The 17,887-nt window shown below is 51.7% G+C and overlaps 1 protein-coding gene across 2 annotated transcripts in view; it reads right to left on the reverse strand.

Annotated features, from left to right (window-relative positions):
• Positions 1-17,223, reverse strand: part of PLEKHD1 (pleckstrin homology and coiled-coil domain containing D1) — a 29,616-nt gene extending 12,393 nt beyond the window's left edge. For both annotated transcript variants that reach the window (XM_064153214.1, XM_064153222.1), the window contains exons 1-5: positions 17,051-17,223; positions 12,098-12,191; positions 10,606-10,695; positions 10,099-10,175; positions 2,639-2,730 (exon numbers count right to left, since the gene is read on the reverse strand). In XM_064153214.1, the coding sequence (XP_064009284.1) occupies positions 2,639-2,730; positions 10,099-10,175; positions 10,606-10,695; positions 12,098-12,191; positions 17,051-17,199 (502 nt within the window). In that variant the 5' untranslated portion in view covers positions 17,200-17,223. The remainder of the gene's footprint in view (positions 1-2,638; positions 2,731-10,098; positions 10,176-10,605; positions 10,696-12,097; positions 12,192-17,050) is intronic.
• Between the last annotated feature and the right edge of the window lie 664 nt (positions 17,224-17,887).

Raw genomic sequence — 17,887 nt, forward strand, 5'->3', positions numbered from 1 at the left:
TCCTCTGGCTGGGCCAGAAGAATATTCTTATCTCTGCTTCACACGCGAGGAAGCAAAGGCACAGAAAGGTTAAGCGGCTGCACTGTAACAGTGGTGCAGCCTGCAGCTGGGTGCTCTGCCCTCCCCGCCTGGCACATCACTCTCTCCTCTGTGCTGTGTGTCACTGCTGGCTCCCTCTTGTCACCTTGGGACATCCCAGCCAAGTAAAAAATGCCAGAGCAGCAGTGCCACATTGCTAAAGCTATGCTGGCCACCACTCCTGCCTCTCCTTCACATTCTCGCCCTCTTTTTCCTTGCCAGGACCCATCACAGCTACACAGAGCCTCTTTCAGCTTCCCTCTTCCATTCCTCCTGCCAGCTGTGAGGGCAGTTCCCGAGCTTGATGGGCTTTTGGAAAGCCCCTGCCTGAGAGAGAAACCAGCAGGGTGCAGGTGGAAGGTGACTCCACAGGGATTCACAGAATGCATCAGAGCAACGTTGGCTTCCTCCAGAGCCTCTTCACCGGCTGCCAGGGGCAGTCTCAGACACAGATCACCAAAGGTAGATCTAATGCAGCAGTTATTTTTCAATAACTAGGCCACAGAATCATGGAGTTGTCAGGGCTGGAAGATCCCAAGGATCATCCAAGAGCATTGCTGTCAAAAGAAAGCAACCAACTGTGATAATTGTCTGAATGTTCTTGGCATAGAATCATAGAATCAGCCAGGTTGGAAGAGACCTCCAAGCTCGTCCACTCCAACCTAGCACCCAGCCCTAGCCAACCAACTAGACCATGGCACTAAGTGCCTCATCCAGGCTTTGCTTCAACATCTCCAGGTCATGGATGAAAGCACCTAGTAATACATATCTATATATTGATTACCCAAATCCCTCCTGTATAGATCATGTATTCCTCTTTCCTCTCTCCCCTTGTCTAGTATCATACTGTGGCTCTCTGCTTCTGCAGGCTCTGCAATCTGCTCTGATGGATGCAAAATAATGTTTTGACAACACTTTCCTGTTTCTGATTTTCATCCTGTGCCCTCTGGGTCCTTCTTTCAGCATTCTTCATTTTCCATGTGGTAGGTAAGGAACCACTCCTCTTTGCCAGGTGCACACATGAGCTCATCCAGCTGACCACAACCTATGTGCTTGGTGCCTGACCATTGTTAGATGTGTGACCCTGCACTGAGATCCTCCCTGTTCAATAGAATCAAAGAATCAACCAGGTTGGAGGAGATCTCCAAGCTCATCCAGTCCAACCTAGCAACCAGACCATGGCACTAAGTGCCTCAGCCAGGCTTTGCTTGGACACCTCCACCACGGTGACTCCACCACCTCCCTGGGCAGCCCATTCCAATGCCAATCACTCTCTCTGGCAGGAACTTCCTCCTAACATCCAGCCTAGACCTGCCCTGGCACAGCTTGAGGCTGTGTCCCCTTCTTCTGTTGCTGCTTGCCTGGCAGAAGAGACCAACCCCACCTGGCTACAGCCTCCCTTCAGGTAGCTGCAGACAGCAATGAGGTCTGCCCTGAACCTCCTCTTCTGCAGGCTGCACACCCCCAGCTCCCTCAGCCTCTCCTCACAGGGCTGTGCTCCAGGCCCCTCCCCAGCTTTGTCGCCCTCCTGTGGACACCTTCCAGTACTGCAACATCTCTCTTGAATGGAGGAGCCCAGAACTAGACACAGCACTCAAGCTGTGGCCTGAGCAGTGCTGAGTCCAGGGGCAGAAGAACCTCCCTTGTCCTGCTGGCCACACTGCTCCTGAGCCAGGCGAGGATGCCCTCGGCTGTCCTGCCCACCTGGGCACACTGCTGCCTCATCTTCAGCTCCTCTCTACCAGCACCCCCAGTTCCCTCTCTGCCTGGCTGCTCTGTTCTAGGTAGTTCACTGCCATTAGCACTGGAAGCCAGCCCAAGTCAATACTCTGTTCTAGGTAGTTCACTGCCATTAGCACTGGAAGACAGCCCAAGTCAATACTCTGTTCTAGGTAGTTCACTGCCATTAGCACTGGAAGCCAGCCCAAGTCAATACTCTGTTCTAGGTAGTTCACTGCCATTAGCACTTGAAGCCAGCCCATGTCAATATTCTGTTCTAGGAGCTATGTGGCTCACTTCCAGTGTGAGCAAATGCAGAGGAGAACCAAGTAGAGTCAGACCCAAACCAAAAAAGACACAAACCACCCCAAACCAACAACTGGAGAAGGAAAACTTGTGCCTGAAAAGCTGCAGTCAGCCTCTGAAATACCAGTCTGTGTGATCTGGGGAGATGAAGGTATGGGTTCTTTGTTTGGTGAGCAGCTGAAATCAGCTCATCCCAGCTTGTCTGGGGCAAGGTATATCCAGCCATGAGGAGTGGCAGAGCTGCAGCCTGCTGGCCACAGCACATTCTTCCTTCCACACTCCAGGTCTGGATCTTGGCATTCACATCCTCCCTTCCCTTCAGAACCTGACTTTCAGCTGCTGACTGAAAACACAGCATCACAGAACTTCAGAGGCTGGCAGGGACCTGGAGAACTCATCCAGTCCAACTCCCCTGCCAGAGCAGGATCTCCTAGAGCAGATCACACAGGAACGCACCCAGCTTGATCCTCATCACTGCAGAATAGCAAACTGGCTGCTCTGGGGTTGATGACTTTGGGGAATAAGAACTTCCTACCTAAATATTCTTGCCTCTCCTTGGCCAGCTGTAGTCCTTGGGCTTCCAGGCTCTCGATCATGGCTTCTCCCAGCTGGGCATTCTTCCAGGTCCTAGGGGGAGCAGAGTAAAGCAGACAACTATGGAGCAAGCAGGGCAATCTGCCAGGGCATTCAAACACACAGCTTCTCATCAGTTGGGCCAGCAATTCTCTAACTTTTTCTCCATAAATTAATTGGAGAAATTTTCATCACATTCATTTTTTTCTGTAACTACAAGAGCTCTGTGCCAACACTGCAGCTATTCAAATGGGTTTCCCCCTAGTGTTTTGGAGATTTATACACTGAGCTCAGGCATTAGGGCCTCCAGACAAACCCAGCACATGCACAGCCTGCAACTACAACTAGATACTGAGATACTGAGATACTTTAGATCCAAATTTTAGCTTTTAACTCAACTAACTTCCCATGGGCCAGTGTCATCAGCAGCCTTTTCAGTATTTTGCTGCTGCAACCACTCTTGTTCAAGCATTCATCTTTCTTGGCTCTTCCTTGCATTTCCTTTCCTTGCCTTTCCCTGCCCTTCCTTTCCTTCTTTCCTTTCCTTTCCTTGCCTTTCCATTCCCTGCCCTTCCTTTCCTTTCCCTTGCCTTTCCTTTCCCTCCTTGTCAGGCCAAGGACACACAAATCAAAACCAGAAAAATAAATCACATCTGCTGCTCCCTTCTATTCATAGAATCAGCCAGGTTGGAAGAGACTTTCAAGATCATCCAGCCCAACCTAGCACCCGGCCCTGGCCAAGCAACCATATCATGACACTAAGTGCCCCAGCCAGGCTTTGCTTGAACACCTCCAGGCACGGCAACTCCACCACCTCCCTGGGCAGCCCATTCCAATGCCAATCACTCTCTCTGGCAACAACTTCCTCCTAACATCCAGCCTAGACCTCCCCTAGCACAGCTTTAGACTGTGTCCCCTTCTTCTGTTGCTGGGTGCCTGGCAGAAGAGCTCAACCCCACCTGGCTACAGCCTCCCTTCAGGTAGCTGTAGACAGCAATGAGGTCTGCCCTGAGCCTCCTCTTCTGCAGGCTGCACACCCCCAGTTCCCTCAGCCTCTCCTCATAGGGTCTGTGTTCCAGGTCTCTCACCAGCTTTGTTGCCCTGTCCCATAAAAAAAAGCCCAAACAAGCACAACAGACAGACCAAACCCAGAGAGCTACAACACACAGTGCACGCCTAGCAGTCATCCTGCTCTATTTACACAGATGCATACACAGGAGCAGCAATTCTCTTCTACAGAATGAATCCTGAATCTAGAAAAGCAGCAGCAGCAAACAGCTCAAGGCAGGAGAGACACATAAAAGACTACCAAATGGAGTGTTTCAAAGCAGCAGTGGCCTTTAGGCTGGCTGTTTATCAGAGTTACTTTTCCAGTGCTCTTTCCCTTCCCCAGCCTAACAAGATGCTTCCCTCTCTAACTCAAAGGTTATTAGAGCCAGTGCTCTACAACTTGGTAGGAGCACCTATGTAGCTGTGTAGGACTCAAGTTTTCATTCCTTTTACCTGCTGCAGCCAGTGTCAGTGTGCAACTGCAGCAGCTTGGAGGTTGTGTTAGTTTCAGCCTAGCTGGGATAATTTAGTGAGAGGAATTAGATGCTAGGCTGTGAAAAGGAAACAGTGGTGATGTCTGCTGCACTCATAGGCTTGCTGAGAGGGATAAGAACAAGAACACAAACATAGATAACACAGTTGCTGTTCTGGCTGCTTGCATTACTTTCTCTAACCTGCTGTCTGTGCAACTAATCCTTCTGCTTCCTAACCCTCCTGGCTGACCCTCCAAACTCACCTTGCACATAAGGCAAAGTCTGGGATAAGGTAGAGGAGTGGGAAGGAGGTGGAAGGGTGGTTGGGAGCCCCTGCTGGGAACTCTGGTTTCTGGGAGGGCTGCTGTGTTTCTATGTTACTTTTAACTTGCATATGTCTGTCTATAGCTGTATTGCAAATACCTGCTTGTACATTGTGCTAAGCTGTGTCTATAAAGCTTCATTCCTTAATTTTCAGCTTGTCTGAGTCTAGTCTGGGTGATTTCATAAGTGTGGGGAGGCAGGTAACACCCAACCATCACAATCACCAAGCCCAACCTAGAACCCTACTCTACAACATTCACCTTAAACCATATCACCTTAAACCACCCTTAAACATATCCAGGCTGGGTGACTCCACCACCTCCCTGGGCAGCTCATTCCAGGCCCTGACCACTCTCTCCATGAAAAACTTTTTCCTAATGTCCAATCTAAACCTCCCCAACCTCAGCTTGAGGCCATTCCCCCTTGTTCTGACTCCAATGACCTGTGAGAAGAGCCCAGCAGCAGCCTCTCCACAATGGCTCTTCAGGCAGCTGTAGACAGTAATGAAGTCTCCCCTCAGCCTCCTCTTCCTCACACTTACCATCCCCAGCTCCTTCATTTCTAAGATTTATATCTCTTTATAAGATTTATTCCCCAGAGCCTTTACCAGCTTTGTTGCCCTCCTCTGGACCCACTCCAGCACCTCATGCTCCACAGGACATAGCTGCTATGTCACCTGTTCATTTTCTCCTCAATGCCCACCACATCTACCTTGAACGCATGGAATGCCACTGTGAGCACAGAGAGCAACTGTGTGCCCCTACTCCTGCCTGGCAGCCTCTGAGAGAAGCTGGACAGCTGAGTGAGAGTCAGGGCTTTGTGTGCTTCCAAAAAGCTTTCAAAACCTGGCTAATGTGAGATGCTAAAGCAGCCACAAGATGTTGCGAGGCTGAAGGGACCACCAGCTCCAACCTGTTTCCTTCTTAAACCAGGGGTGTGGAAAAGAGTGAAGAAGTAAAGCAGAGTGTGGTGGTGAGAGGCTGAGCAGCTGTGCATACACACATACAACTGCCACCCAGCCCCAGAAGGTGCAGATAGAGAAAGCAGAGGGCATTTTCCATACTGGGTTCATTTTATCCTCTTTCTCCTATTAAACAAAATCTCATTCAGTGGATTTAGAACTTCCTGAGGATGTCATGGTCTGGCTTTTTTCCCCCCTTTGGTTGGTTTTCATAGAATGCCACAGAATCACAGAATGTCAGGGGCTGGAAGGGACCTGGAAAGCTCATCTGGTCTGCCTGAGCAGGATCACCCAGAGCAGATCACACTGGAATGCACCCAGATGGCTCTGGAGTATCTCCAGAGAGGGAGACTCCACAGCGTCCCTGGGCAGCCTGTGCCAGTGCTCTAAATGTTTTAAATACTAAAGGAGACTGTAAGAGGATGGCAATGAACTGCTGCTGTGCCATCAGCAGGAACAATCTTTACCTAGGAGCACAGGACACTTGAACAGCTTTCCTAGAAGATGCCAGCTGCATCCTGCTCTCTTTCCTGCTCACCAATTTACTGGCCAAACAGTGCCTTTCTGGCTGCTGCTGTACCCCCAGCTTGACCCTGATGACATCAATCCCATAATCTGTGCTTTTCCTCAAATACAGCCTACCACCAGCTTTAGGCTGGCACTGCAGCTGCATCACCCTCCTTTTCTGATGAAAGAATGGTGAGAAGAGGGGAGGAGTGGCAGATTGTTGGCTAGGTGTAGGTAAGCTGCTGCGTGACAGCTATTTATCTCCTGGTTATCAAAGCAAGGACTAGAGGGCTCCTGAGCACTGAGGCTCCTGTGCTCCTTCCATCCCTTGCACACCTGAGCAAGCTCAGAAGAGTGGGATGGAATCATAGAATCAACCAGGTTGGAAGAGACCTCCAAGCTCATCCAGTCCAACCTATCCCTCAGCCCTAGCCAGTCAACCAGACCATGGCACCGAGTGCCTCATCCAGGCTTGGCTTCAACACCTCCAGGGACGGTGACTCCACCACCTCCCTGGGCAGCCCATTCCAATGCCAATCACTCTCTCTGACAACAACTTCCTCCTAACATCCAGCCTATACTTTCCCCGGCACAGCTTGAGACTGTGTCCCCTTCTTCTGTTGCTGGTTGCCTGGCAGAAGAGCCCAACCCCACCTGGCTACAGCCTCCCTTCAGGGAGTTGTAGACAGCGATGAAGTCACCCCTGAGCCTCCTCTTCTGCAGAGAGGTGGATTAGGAACTGCTTACAAGTCAGAGTTCAAAGAGTGGTGATCAGTGGTGCCAGGTCCAGCTGGAGAGCTGTGACCAGTGGTGTCCCCCAGGGATACCTCAAAATTCCTCTCCCTCTGTGGTTTGAATGGGAGAGGAAAGCACGAAAAATCTGATTCCTCTCCCCCTGCCCTGCAGGCATGAAGGGGGGCAGCAAAGGGACCTTCCGACACAAGTGGTGCCCCATGCCAATGCCTGTGCTGGGATCGGGCTGGGGACTGGCTGTGGGCTGCACACCTATGTGCTAGTTTGAGCCTAGCTAGAATGTTTTGGTGAGAAGGATTAGATCACAGCCTGTGACAGAGAAAACACTCATAGGCTTGCTGAGATGTATAAGAACAAGAATGCAAACATAGCTAAGGCTCTTCTGCTGGGGAGCTCTGGGCTGCATTTCCCTCTCTAGCCTCTCTGCTGTCTCTCTGACTAATCCACTTTGCTTCCTAACCCCCTGGCTGAACCTCCATTCTTCCTTGGGACTGGGGTAAGGTTGAGAGGGGTGGGAGAAGGTGGAAGGGTGGTTGAGAGCCCCTCCTGGGGACTCAGGTTTCTGGGAGGGGAGTTGTGTTTCTGTGTTACCTTTTACCTTGTCTATTCCTGTCTATAACTGTATATACTGTAAATATCTGCTTGTATCTTGTGCTAGCTGTAAATATAAGCTTCATTCAATTTCCAGAGCCAGCTGAGTCTAGTCTGGGTGATTTCTAAAGTGTGGGGGGGCAGGGAACACCCAAACCATCACAGCCTCGGATGTCCTCTGAAAGAGAAGAGCTGACAAGCACCTGGGCTGCCCTTTCTCTCACACAGCCTGGCTCACCTTTGAGCAGTGAGCTTTCTGCTCAGCCTGATTGACACTGGGAAAGCTGTGTTTATAGCTTAGCCTCTTCCATCTCCTGACTTCTAAAATAGCCCAATTTATCTACAGTACCCTTGTAAGATCTTCTCACTCAAACTGCATCTGCTAATTAAACTAAGTTCATTTCTGTACCTAGTTTTGGGGGCAGGTCTCAGGAAAACAAAACAATTATTTTTATACATATTCCTGATTCAGCCAAATTAATTCCTGCCTCCACAGCAATGATAAACTGCACCAGGACAGGATGGAGGTGATCTTCTGGAGAGCAGCCCTGTGGAGAGGGACCTGGGGGTCCTGGTGCAGAACAACAATGGCACAGCCATGTGCCCTTGTGGCCAAGAAGGCCAAGGGGATCGTGAGATGCATTAAGCAGAGTGTGTCCAGCATATCAAGGGAGGTTCTCCACCCCCTCTGCTCTGTCCTAGTACTGCCTTCAGTTTTGGGCTCCCCAGTTGAAGAGGGACAGGGATCTGCTAGAGAGGGTCCAGTGGAGGGCTACGAGGATGATGAGGGGACTGGAGGGCATGGCTGATGAGGAGAGGCTGAGGGACCTGGGGCTGCTAAGTCTGGAGAAGAGATGACCGAGAGGGGATTTAATCAATGTTTATAAGTATCTGAGGGTTGGGGGTCAGGAGTGGGGGACAGGCTCTGCTCATTGCTCCCTGGGATAGGACAAGCAGGAATGGATGGAAGCTGCAACACAGGAGGTTCCAGCTCAACACAAAGGGGAACTTCTTTCCTGGAAGAGTCCCAGAGCACTGGCACAGGCTGCCCAGAGAGGTTGTGGAGTCTCCTTCTCTGGAGCCTTTCCAGGCCTGTCTGGATGTGTTCCTGTGTGACCTGAGCTAGATTGTATGGTCCTGCTGTGGCAGGGGGTTTGGACTGGATGATCTCCTTGGGTCCCTTCTAACATCCTGTGAGCCTGTGACCTTCAAGACTATTCAGCCCTCCAATTTTTTGCATGTGGCAATAGTTAAGAACAACATTGTGGAAGGCAATTGTAGACATGAACTACAGAAGAAAAGCCACCGAATTACTCAAAGACTAAATACAGGTCCCTCCCCCCCTGCACTTGTCAAGCCCACTTGTGTGGAGTGGGTGGCAGTTCCCTGCCTTGGCTCTTGTGTGCCATGGGGCTCATGCTGCCACGCAGCTTTAAGGGACAGTATTGGGGTGCAGTTCATAAAGTAGCTGGGAGGTAACAGCAGCTAAAGCAGCAGTACCAAGCCAGGCTTGCTGCAACAGCAGAGCTTAGCTTGGGCCAATCCACCCTAACAATTGTGTTCCCCATTAGTTGCAAGTGAACATTTTCAATCTCACACCATTGGAAGTTACTGAGACACTGCCTTTACCATGCACACATTGGTACTGCAACTTACACTTGCCTGGAGGAGCAGCTTTTGTTCCTCCAGTCACAGGAGGCCACATACACATACTGCAATGGAGCAAATTTACCTTGCTCTGCACAAGGAAGTGTAAAGAGCTCATTACTCCAAGTCTCATAACTGAATAGTAGGCTCTACAGATTCCAGAAGTTTCTGCCTGGATTGGGAAAGTCAAGTTCCTGCTTAGAACCACAGAATGCTTTGAGTTGGAAGGAACATCAAAAAGTCACCTAGTCCAATGCCTATGTGGTAATCAGGGACATTTCCCACTCTATCAGGCTGCTCAGAGCCTCATCTAACCTGACCTTGAATGTTTCTAGGAATCATGGAATCATCGTAGAATTAACCCAGTTGGAAGAGACCTCCAAGCTCAGCCAGCACAACCTAGCACCCAGCCCTGTCCAAACAACCAGACCATGGCACTAAGTGCCCCAGCCAGGCTTGGCTTCAACACCTCCAGGGACAGCGACTCCACCACCTCCCTGGGCAGCCCATTCCAATGCCAATCACTCTCTCTGACAACAACTTCCTCCTAACATCCAGCCTAGACCTGCCCTAGCGCAGCTTGAGACTGTGTCCCCTTCTTCTGTTGCTGCTTGCCTGGCAGAAGAGCCCAACCCCACCTGGCTACAGCCTCCCTTCAGGGAGTTGGCTCAGGTCTGCCCTGAGCCTCCTCTTCTGCAGGCTGCACACCTCCAGCTCCCTCAGCCTCTCCTCACAGGGCTCTGCTCCAGGCCCCTACCCAGCTTTGTCGCCCTCCTGTGGACACCTTCCAGCACCTCAACATCTCTCTTGAATTGAGGAGCCCAGACCTGGACACAGCACTCAAGGTGTGGCCTGAGCAGTGCTGAGTCCAGGGGCAGAAGAACCTCTCTCATCCTACTGGCCACACTGCTCCTGAGCCAGGCCAGGATGCCATTGGCTCTGCTGCCCACCTGGGCACACTGCTGCCTCATCTTCAGCTCCTCTCTACCAGCACCCCCAGCTCCCTCTCTGCCTGGCTGCTCTCTAGAATTGAGGAGCTCATCTGCTTCCCCACAGGCCTTTCAGTCAGGCTTCTTCACACACCTGAAGAGAGCAAGGAACAGGCAGAAAGCTTACACTTTTCCAGACTCCTGCAGCATCTCCAGCCACTGAGCCTGCTCAGGCTCTGACTCAGCTGCTAGAACGATGTTTCCCTAGAAGAGGGAGGGGAAAAAAAACAAACTGTATTAGAGAGGCTGGTGCCTAATGCACCTGTGTGCACTCCAGGCATGAGCTGGACACAGCCACCATAGCTATGGAGGGAGGAGAGCCCACCACAGGCTACCGCCGCCAAGGCAGCCACCCCATGGGCTCAAACGTGAGCCTGGCCTGCCACACGTTGGAAAGGGATGCACATGGCAAGCTGCCACAGTGAGGAGGAAACGTTAAGGCAAGATGAGCTCCAGGGCTCCTCAGTGTCTAGTGGTCTGTGAGCACCATAGAACAGAGCAAATTTCCTTGCTGGTTCCCAAAGCAGGAGCATCAGCAAAGCCTTGAGCAGACTTGGGGCAGCAAGGCAGCTTCTCTTTGCTCCTCAGCAGCAACATGGTGCTTGGAATTTGGGGGGGGAAGAAGTCAACTTACATGGAAGTCTTCATGAGAGATCTTTATGGCATAAGGCATGTTGGGCTCCTCTTTAGGCTCCACGATGCAACCTCCCAGGGGTATGACACCCTAGGGACGAAGCAGAGGACTTCAATTAGCAAAATCAAGGGCAACTGTGAAATAACCCAGAGCTGAACTTTAATTCTTGGTCACTGTGGGCCCTGCCCTGGCTTGGCTATCACAGGAAAGAAAACACACAGGGTTCATGAAAAGCAAAGGGGCTCCCACCAGCAGGAGACCTTCAACTGGTATCTGAAAGGGGTAACTATGGCTTTCCTGCATTTGGCCTGAGGGAAGGCTGTTAGCTGCAACATGGAAGTGGGAACATGTGGTGGAGTCACCCAGCCTGGATGTGTTTCAGGGTGGTTTGGCTGTGGTGCTCAGGGCTATGGTTTAAGGTGAATCTTGTAAAGTAGGGGTCTAGGTTGGACTTTGTGATGCTGAGGGGCTTTGCCAGCCTGGATGTTGCTGTGATTCTGATCTCCTATCACAAAGAAGGTGATGTCCCTAGAGGGGCTACCTTGCAAGCTGACAGTGTAGTAGCACAGCAAAGGTTGTGCAGCCGTTCGAGTCACTGTGAGTGGGCCATGGGCCCACGTGTGCTGGGAGGCATGGATAGCCTGCTGTCCACAGCCAACTGCCTTTGAAAGCACATCTTCACCATCCCCCAGCAACTACAGAGGGTAAAGCAGACTCTGAGCACAGTCTCCTCCGTGGGAGCTCCAGGCAGCTACTATAGATGCTGCTCCTGAAGGCACATGGATAAGCAGGGACTGACTGCACCTGCTTACGAGTGCAAGTACAGGTTAGGATCAAGCAGCAACCAAAGCTGTCAGCCTTGCAACTGGCTTTGCCAACAGTATTCTCACAGCTGATTGTGAAGAGAAGGCTCAGGGCAAACCACATTGCTGTCTACAACTACCTGAAGGGAGGCTGTAGCCAGGTGGGGTTGGGCTCTTCTGCCAGGCAAGCAGCAATAGAACAAGGGGACACAGTCTCAAGCTGTGCCAGGGGAGGTCTAGGCTGGATGTTAGGAGGAAGTTGTTGTCAGAGAGAGTGATTGGCATTGGAATGGGCTGCCCAGGGAGGTGGTGGAGTCACCATGCCTGGAGGTGTTGAAGCAAAGCCTGGCTGGGGCACTTAGTGCCATGGTCTGTCTGGTTGGCCAGGGCTGGGTGCTAGGTTGGTCTGGCTGAGCTTGGAGGTCTCTTCCAACCTGCTTGATTCTATGGAATCATGAAAACCACAGAACACCTGAGACACCACAGAATCTACTACCAAGCAGAAGGGGAACAAAAGAAAAAAAAAAAAAGGAAATGGAAGTGTTGGAATATTATGGAGCCCCAAGAAGCACTGACATGACTGTTGCTTTTTTGAGGTGCTGTGTTTGGGACATACCTCTCAGTCATTTGCTGGCCCTCGAAGGTGCTAGAAACAAAATAAGCCCTTCCCCCATGCAAATGCTGCTCACCTTGGGGTGGATATTAAAATATTTATTGCTTTCAAAACTTTTCTTCTCACTCTCAGCATAGTAGAGCAGGAAACTTTCCTTAATAATGAAGAACCTGTAAGGCAGAGAAAGGAAATAAATTCTGCTCGAGCAAAGGTTGCAGTTCAGAGCACAAGAAAATCTCCACCTAGCTAAAGCTGCTTTCTGAGCAGAAGCGTTTACTACTAGCATCCAATCCTGAGGTGCCTCATGCTCCTGCTCAGAACCATGAACTAGTGCCAGAGTGTCCCTGCCCATGGCAGGGGGATTGGAAATAGATGATCCTTGTGGTCCCTTCCAACCCTGACTGATTCTATGATTCTGTGTTTGACACTGTGTCAAGTGAAACTGCTTTGTGCTTCTGTTTCTCACACCAAGCACACACTTGTCACAGAATCACACAGAATTAACCAGGTTGGAAGAGACCTCCAAGCTGGTTGGACTGGAGTCCAACCTCTTGCCTAAGCCTTCTCATTAACTAACCCATGGCACTAAGTGCCCCAGACAGCCTTTGCTTCAACACCTCCAGGCATGGCAACTCCACCACCTCCCTGGGCAGCCCATTCCAATGCCAATCACTCTCTCTGACAACAACTTCCTCCTAACATCCAGCCTGAATCTGCCCTAGCACAGCTTGAGACTGTGTCCCCTTCTTCTGTTGCTGCTTGCCTGGCAGAAGAGCCCAACCCCACCTGGCTATAGCCTCCCTTCAGGTAGCTGTAGACAGCAATGAGCTCTGCCCTGAGCCTCCTCTTCTGCAGGCTGCACACCCCCAGCTCCCTCAGCCTCTCCTCACAGGGCTCTGCTCCAGGCCCCTCCCCAGCCTTGCTGCCCTTCTCTGGACACCTTCCAGCACCTCAACATCACTCTTGAATGGAGAAGCCCAGAACTGGACACAGCACTCAAGGTGTAGCCTGACCAGTGTTAAGTAGGACTTCCCTGGTCCTTCTGGCCACACTGTTCCTGATCCAGGCCAGGATGCCCTTGGCTCTCCTTGCCACCTGGGCACACTGCTATCTACCAGCACTCCCAGGTCCCTCTCTGCCTGGCTGCCCTCCAGCCACTCTGTCCCCAGCCTTTAGCACTGCTTGGGGTCCTCAAGGTAAACCATAGAATCATCTGCTCACAGGGGACTGGAACTGGTGTCTATGTCCAAGAGAGGAACACAGCCAGAGAGCTTTGGTATTTTCACCAGTAAGAAATGTGGCTTGCCCATATGTTGGACCCAAACCACTGGAAGAAAGTTGCTCCTTTATCTCTGATGGCAAACTGATGTCTTTTTGAAGAGCAACTGAAATCTTCTTCTGCCATCTCTTCCCTGCCACCTTCTTTCCTCCCAGTTCAGCATAAGCCTGCAGGGAGGTGTTTCCAGTGCACAGCTGGTTCCTATCATAGGGAGAGTCACAGTCTAGACCTGTTCTAGTGGGAGGTGTCCCTGCCTATGGAGGGGGATTGGAACTGGATGGTCTTTGAGGCCCTTCCCAACCTAAACCATTCTATGACTGTAGGCTGTAAAATACAGCATTGGTTACAACATCACTCTGGAGCAGACACATGCTTCAGTGGTATCTTCAGGCAGAGATCCTGGTAAAGCCTCCTGCCATTGACCACTGCACACACAAAGGAAATGGAATTCCTTTCACTCCTGTGCATCACATCTCAGTGTACCTTGTTCTGCTCAGTTAGCATCAGGTATGCTCTGATGAACACTGCACAGTGGCAACAAAACATCACAGCTTCTGTATACCAAGAGTCTACTGCACTTGGAGCATGTAATTGTGATGGAAGAAATTCCACTTTTAGCTGATTTAGATGTCCACAATGCCCCTGGGAGAGACTTTCTGTTGGAAAAACTGAGGTTGCATTGACCCTGCAGCCAGTGGTGCAGGGCAGAGATGTGTCATGTGCCTTAAACTTGGTCTGAATGAAAAATGAAAAGTAGCTGAAAAAAACCAAGAGACTACAGGCTGGGAACAGAGTGGCTGAGAGCAGCCAGGAAGAAAAGGAACTGGGGGTGCTGGTAGAGAGTAGCTGAAGATGAAGCAGCAGTGTGCCCAGGTGGGCAGCAGAGCCAATGGCATCCTGGCCTGGCTCAGGAGCAGTGTGGCCAGCAGGATGAGAGAGGTTCTTCTGCCCCTGGACTCAGCACTGCTCAGGCCACATCTTGAGTGCTGTGTCCAATTCTGAGTTCCTCAATTCAAGAGAGATGTTGAGGTGCTGGAAGGTGTCCAGAGAAGGGCGACAAGGCTGTGAAGGGCCTGGAGCAGAGCCCTGTGAGGAGAGGCTGAGGGAGCTGGGGGTGTGCAGCCTGCAGAAGAGGAGGCTCAGGGCAGACCTCATTGCTGTCTACAGCTACCTGAAGAAAGGCTGTAGCCAGGTGAGGTTGGGCTCTTCTGCCAGACAAGCAGCAACAGAACAAGGGGACACAGCCTCAAGCTGTGCCAGGGGAGGTCTGGGTTGGATGTTAGGAGGAAGTTGTTGTCAGAGAGAGTGATTGGCATTGGAATGGGCTGCCCAGGGAGGTGGTGGAGTTGCCATGCCTGAAGGTGTTGAAGCAAAGCCTGGATGAGGCACTTAGTGCCCTGGTCTGGTTGACTGGCTAGGGCTGGTTGCTAGGTTGGACTGGATGATGTTGGTGGTCTCTTCCAACCTGCTTGATTCTTTGATTCTCAGGAATTTGGGAAGGGTAAGACACTGCTGTGAACGTCTCCAGGAAACCCTACTGCTTCTGGGTAGAAAGCCTCCACTGAGACAGATGAGGGCATCCTGGGGACTACATCACCTTCCTCTGAGGCCCCTCACAGTGATGGCTTCAGGTGTGATTCACAAGAGCAATTCTAACACTTCCATGTACCCATCCCCAGAGTCTGAAGGAGCCAAGCAGGCTCCAGGACAGATGAGCACAGTAATTTGACACCAGTCTAGTACCTAAAGGCGAAGAAAGATGTCGAAGCTGGTGGAGAATTCTCATCATAACATTATCCATAATAATGGCCACTGCTGTCCTCAGAGGAAAGCTTCAGCACATTAGTTTTCCTTCCTAGCAGATTTCCCCCACAATTTCTTTTGCAGCAAACTATTCCCATGTGCAGGCATCAGAGCACTAATGGCAGGTAAGTACTACTGCCCTCCTTCAACAGATCCCAACAGCAAACTCTGGACCATTAAACATTTCTCTGGCAGTGGCACGGTGAAAAATGCAAGTTTCTTGGCTGCTAATCATAGAATCAGCCAGGGTTGGAAGGGACCACAAGGATCACCTAGTTCCAACCTCCCTGCTATGGGCAGGAACACCCTACCCTAGAGCAGGCTGCCCACAGGCTTTAAACACCTCCAGCCATGGGGTCTCAACCACCTCCCTGGGCAACCCATTCCAGCCTCTCACCACTCTCAGGCTCAACAACTTCCTCCTTGCGTCCAGGCTGAAGCTCCCCACCTCCAGCTTTGTTCCATTCCCCCCAGTCCTCTCACTCCCTGACAGCCTCAAAAGTCCCTCCCCAGACTTTTTTAGGCCCCCTTCAGATCCTGGAAGGCCACAAGAAGGTCACCTGGGAGCCTCCTCTTCTCCAGACTCAACAGCCCCAACTCTTTCAGTCTGTGCTCACAGCAGAGCTGATGCAGCCCTCTGAGCATCCTCCTGGCTCTTCTCTGGACACACTCCAGCATCTCCACATCCCTCTTGTAGTGGGGGCTCCAGAACTGGACGCAGTACTCCAGGTGGGGTCTCAGCAGAGCACAGCAGAGGGGGAGAATCACCTCCCTGGCCCTGCTGGTCACACTTCTGCTGCTGCAGCCCAGGCTCTGCTTGGCTTTCTGGGCTGCAAGTGCACACTGCTGGCTTCTGTTGAGCTTCTCCCCCACCAGCAGCACCCCCAAGTCCCTCTCCTCAGGGCTGCTCTCCAGCCACTCACTGCCCAGCCCGGATTTCTGCTTGGGATTGCCTCGACCCAGATGCAGGAACTTTCACTTGGTCTTGTTGGACCTCCTGAGGTTGGCTTGTGCCTACCTCTGCAGCCTGTCCAGGTCCCTCTGGATGGATCCCTGTCCTCCAGCCTGGCTGCTGCACCACACACCACAATCTTTGAACTGAATCATTTGCCAATGACATCTCTCAGCAGTGACATAAATCTACCATTCAGCAATGCTGGAAAGCTTAATCCATGGGATCATGTACCCCTAGCAAGCACTGACAAAGACCTTGCTCCACATTTCTGCACCAGCACCCAGCCATAAGGAGCCCTGTGTCGTGATCTCACCACCAATGGAAAGCTCTCCCGGGAGATTCAGTGCTTCTCAGAAAGAGACTGCAACTTTAAACCTCAACCTGAGCCATCAGTTCAGTACTACAGGACACACCTCTGTCCTTGGGAAACAGCAAATGCTCTCTACCTTCAGGCTTTCTGGTTGCTGACACATCCCAGCTTACAACTGTCTAGCACCAGATAGGAGAGAATTCAGAGGACCTTTCCACCAGGGAAGAGTCTGCAGGGCTGATGCTCCTCCAGGAATCCTGCCAGGCACACACACAGATTCCCAGGTGGGTGAGCATTTCCACCTGCCCATTTCACACCCAAGGGACTCACAGAGCTTTAACGAGTGCCAATGAAAGAAGCCAGGTGGTCTGGGGACAAAACGTGCCAGCTGCTTCTGCCTCTGTCATGAAATGGCCATAGGATAATTACGCAGAGGAGACAACTCCTCTCTGTTCCCATCCTGAAGAGCAGGCAGCACAGGGCAGACAGAAGAGAAAGCACAACGTGGGTACCGAGGGTATAAAGCAGACCCAAGAGCAGCAAGGAAGCTGTGCCCAAAGTTTCACCCCTAGTCTCTGCCTAGCTAGGCACACTTGAAGAGCCAAGCACACAGGCTCTAGCTCAGCCCAAAACCCTCGGGCTTTGTATTTCACCTCAGCATCCCTCAGTGGCTGCGGCTTACCTCCTGGACCACTTGGCCGACTGCCTCCCGAAGGGTCTCTTCCAGAGCACGCCGTACAGCTGCACTTTGGTGCTGATGTCCAGAGCGTCTGAGTCTGCCTGCTCCATGGATGGAGAAGGAGACACAGAGCTGGATTTTGAAGCAAACATGGATGGACGCGGTCCTAACTCTTCCCCTCGGCGTGGCAGCGGAGGGACTCCGATGAGCTGCACTGAAGCAGAAGCGGCAGCGGGCTGCGGTGCGAGTCAATAGCTTGGCTGCTCAGCTCTGCTCGATAGCTCTGGCCCCGAGGCACGGACCACGAGGAGCTCCTCCTTACGTAGGAATTCCCGAAGCATCACGGGCAGCACAACGCAGCCCAAGGGCAAAAACACAAGGCGACGAGAACCGGAGAGGAGAGGTGAAGAAAAAATGCTCACCGGAGAGTGAAGGTCCCCAACATTAACAGGAGCCAAAACACTGCCTGCAGCAGGGACAGCTTGCGAGGTTACTGCACTCAGTGCTGCAGCATCCCGGGCAGAAAGCAGGGCAGGACAGACATTTCTGCTGTCAGGCATCTCCTTCTCTGACACATAGCCCTGGGATCTGTCATTTGGAGACAGGTTTTGCTCCTCGGTCTCAAATAAAAGTGGAGCAGGCAGGCTCCACTGGGAGGCTTTTGCTGTGCCAGCCAGGCACTGCCCACTGGGGTACAGTTCACGTGGCTGCTGGATTTGAACTGGGCAGTCTCCATGCTGCATGCCCTGCTCAGACTTAAAGGGCCATTGCTGATAAAGGCAGAGCAGAAAATCCTGCCTTGCTTCTTGGGTGCCAGCACAGAGGCATGGCACACATCTC

This window comes from Pogoniulus pusillus, chromosome 1 (genome assembly GCF_015220805.1).
Source record: "Pogoniulus pusillus isolate bPogPus1 chromosome 1, bPogPus1.pri, whole genome shotgun sequence".
In the NCBI taxonomy this organism is placed as follows: Eukaryota; Metazoa; Chordata; class Aves; order Piciformes; family Lybiidae; genus Pogoniulus; species Pogoniulus pusillus.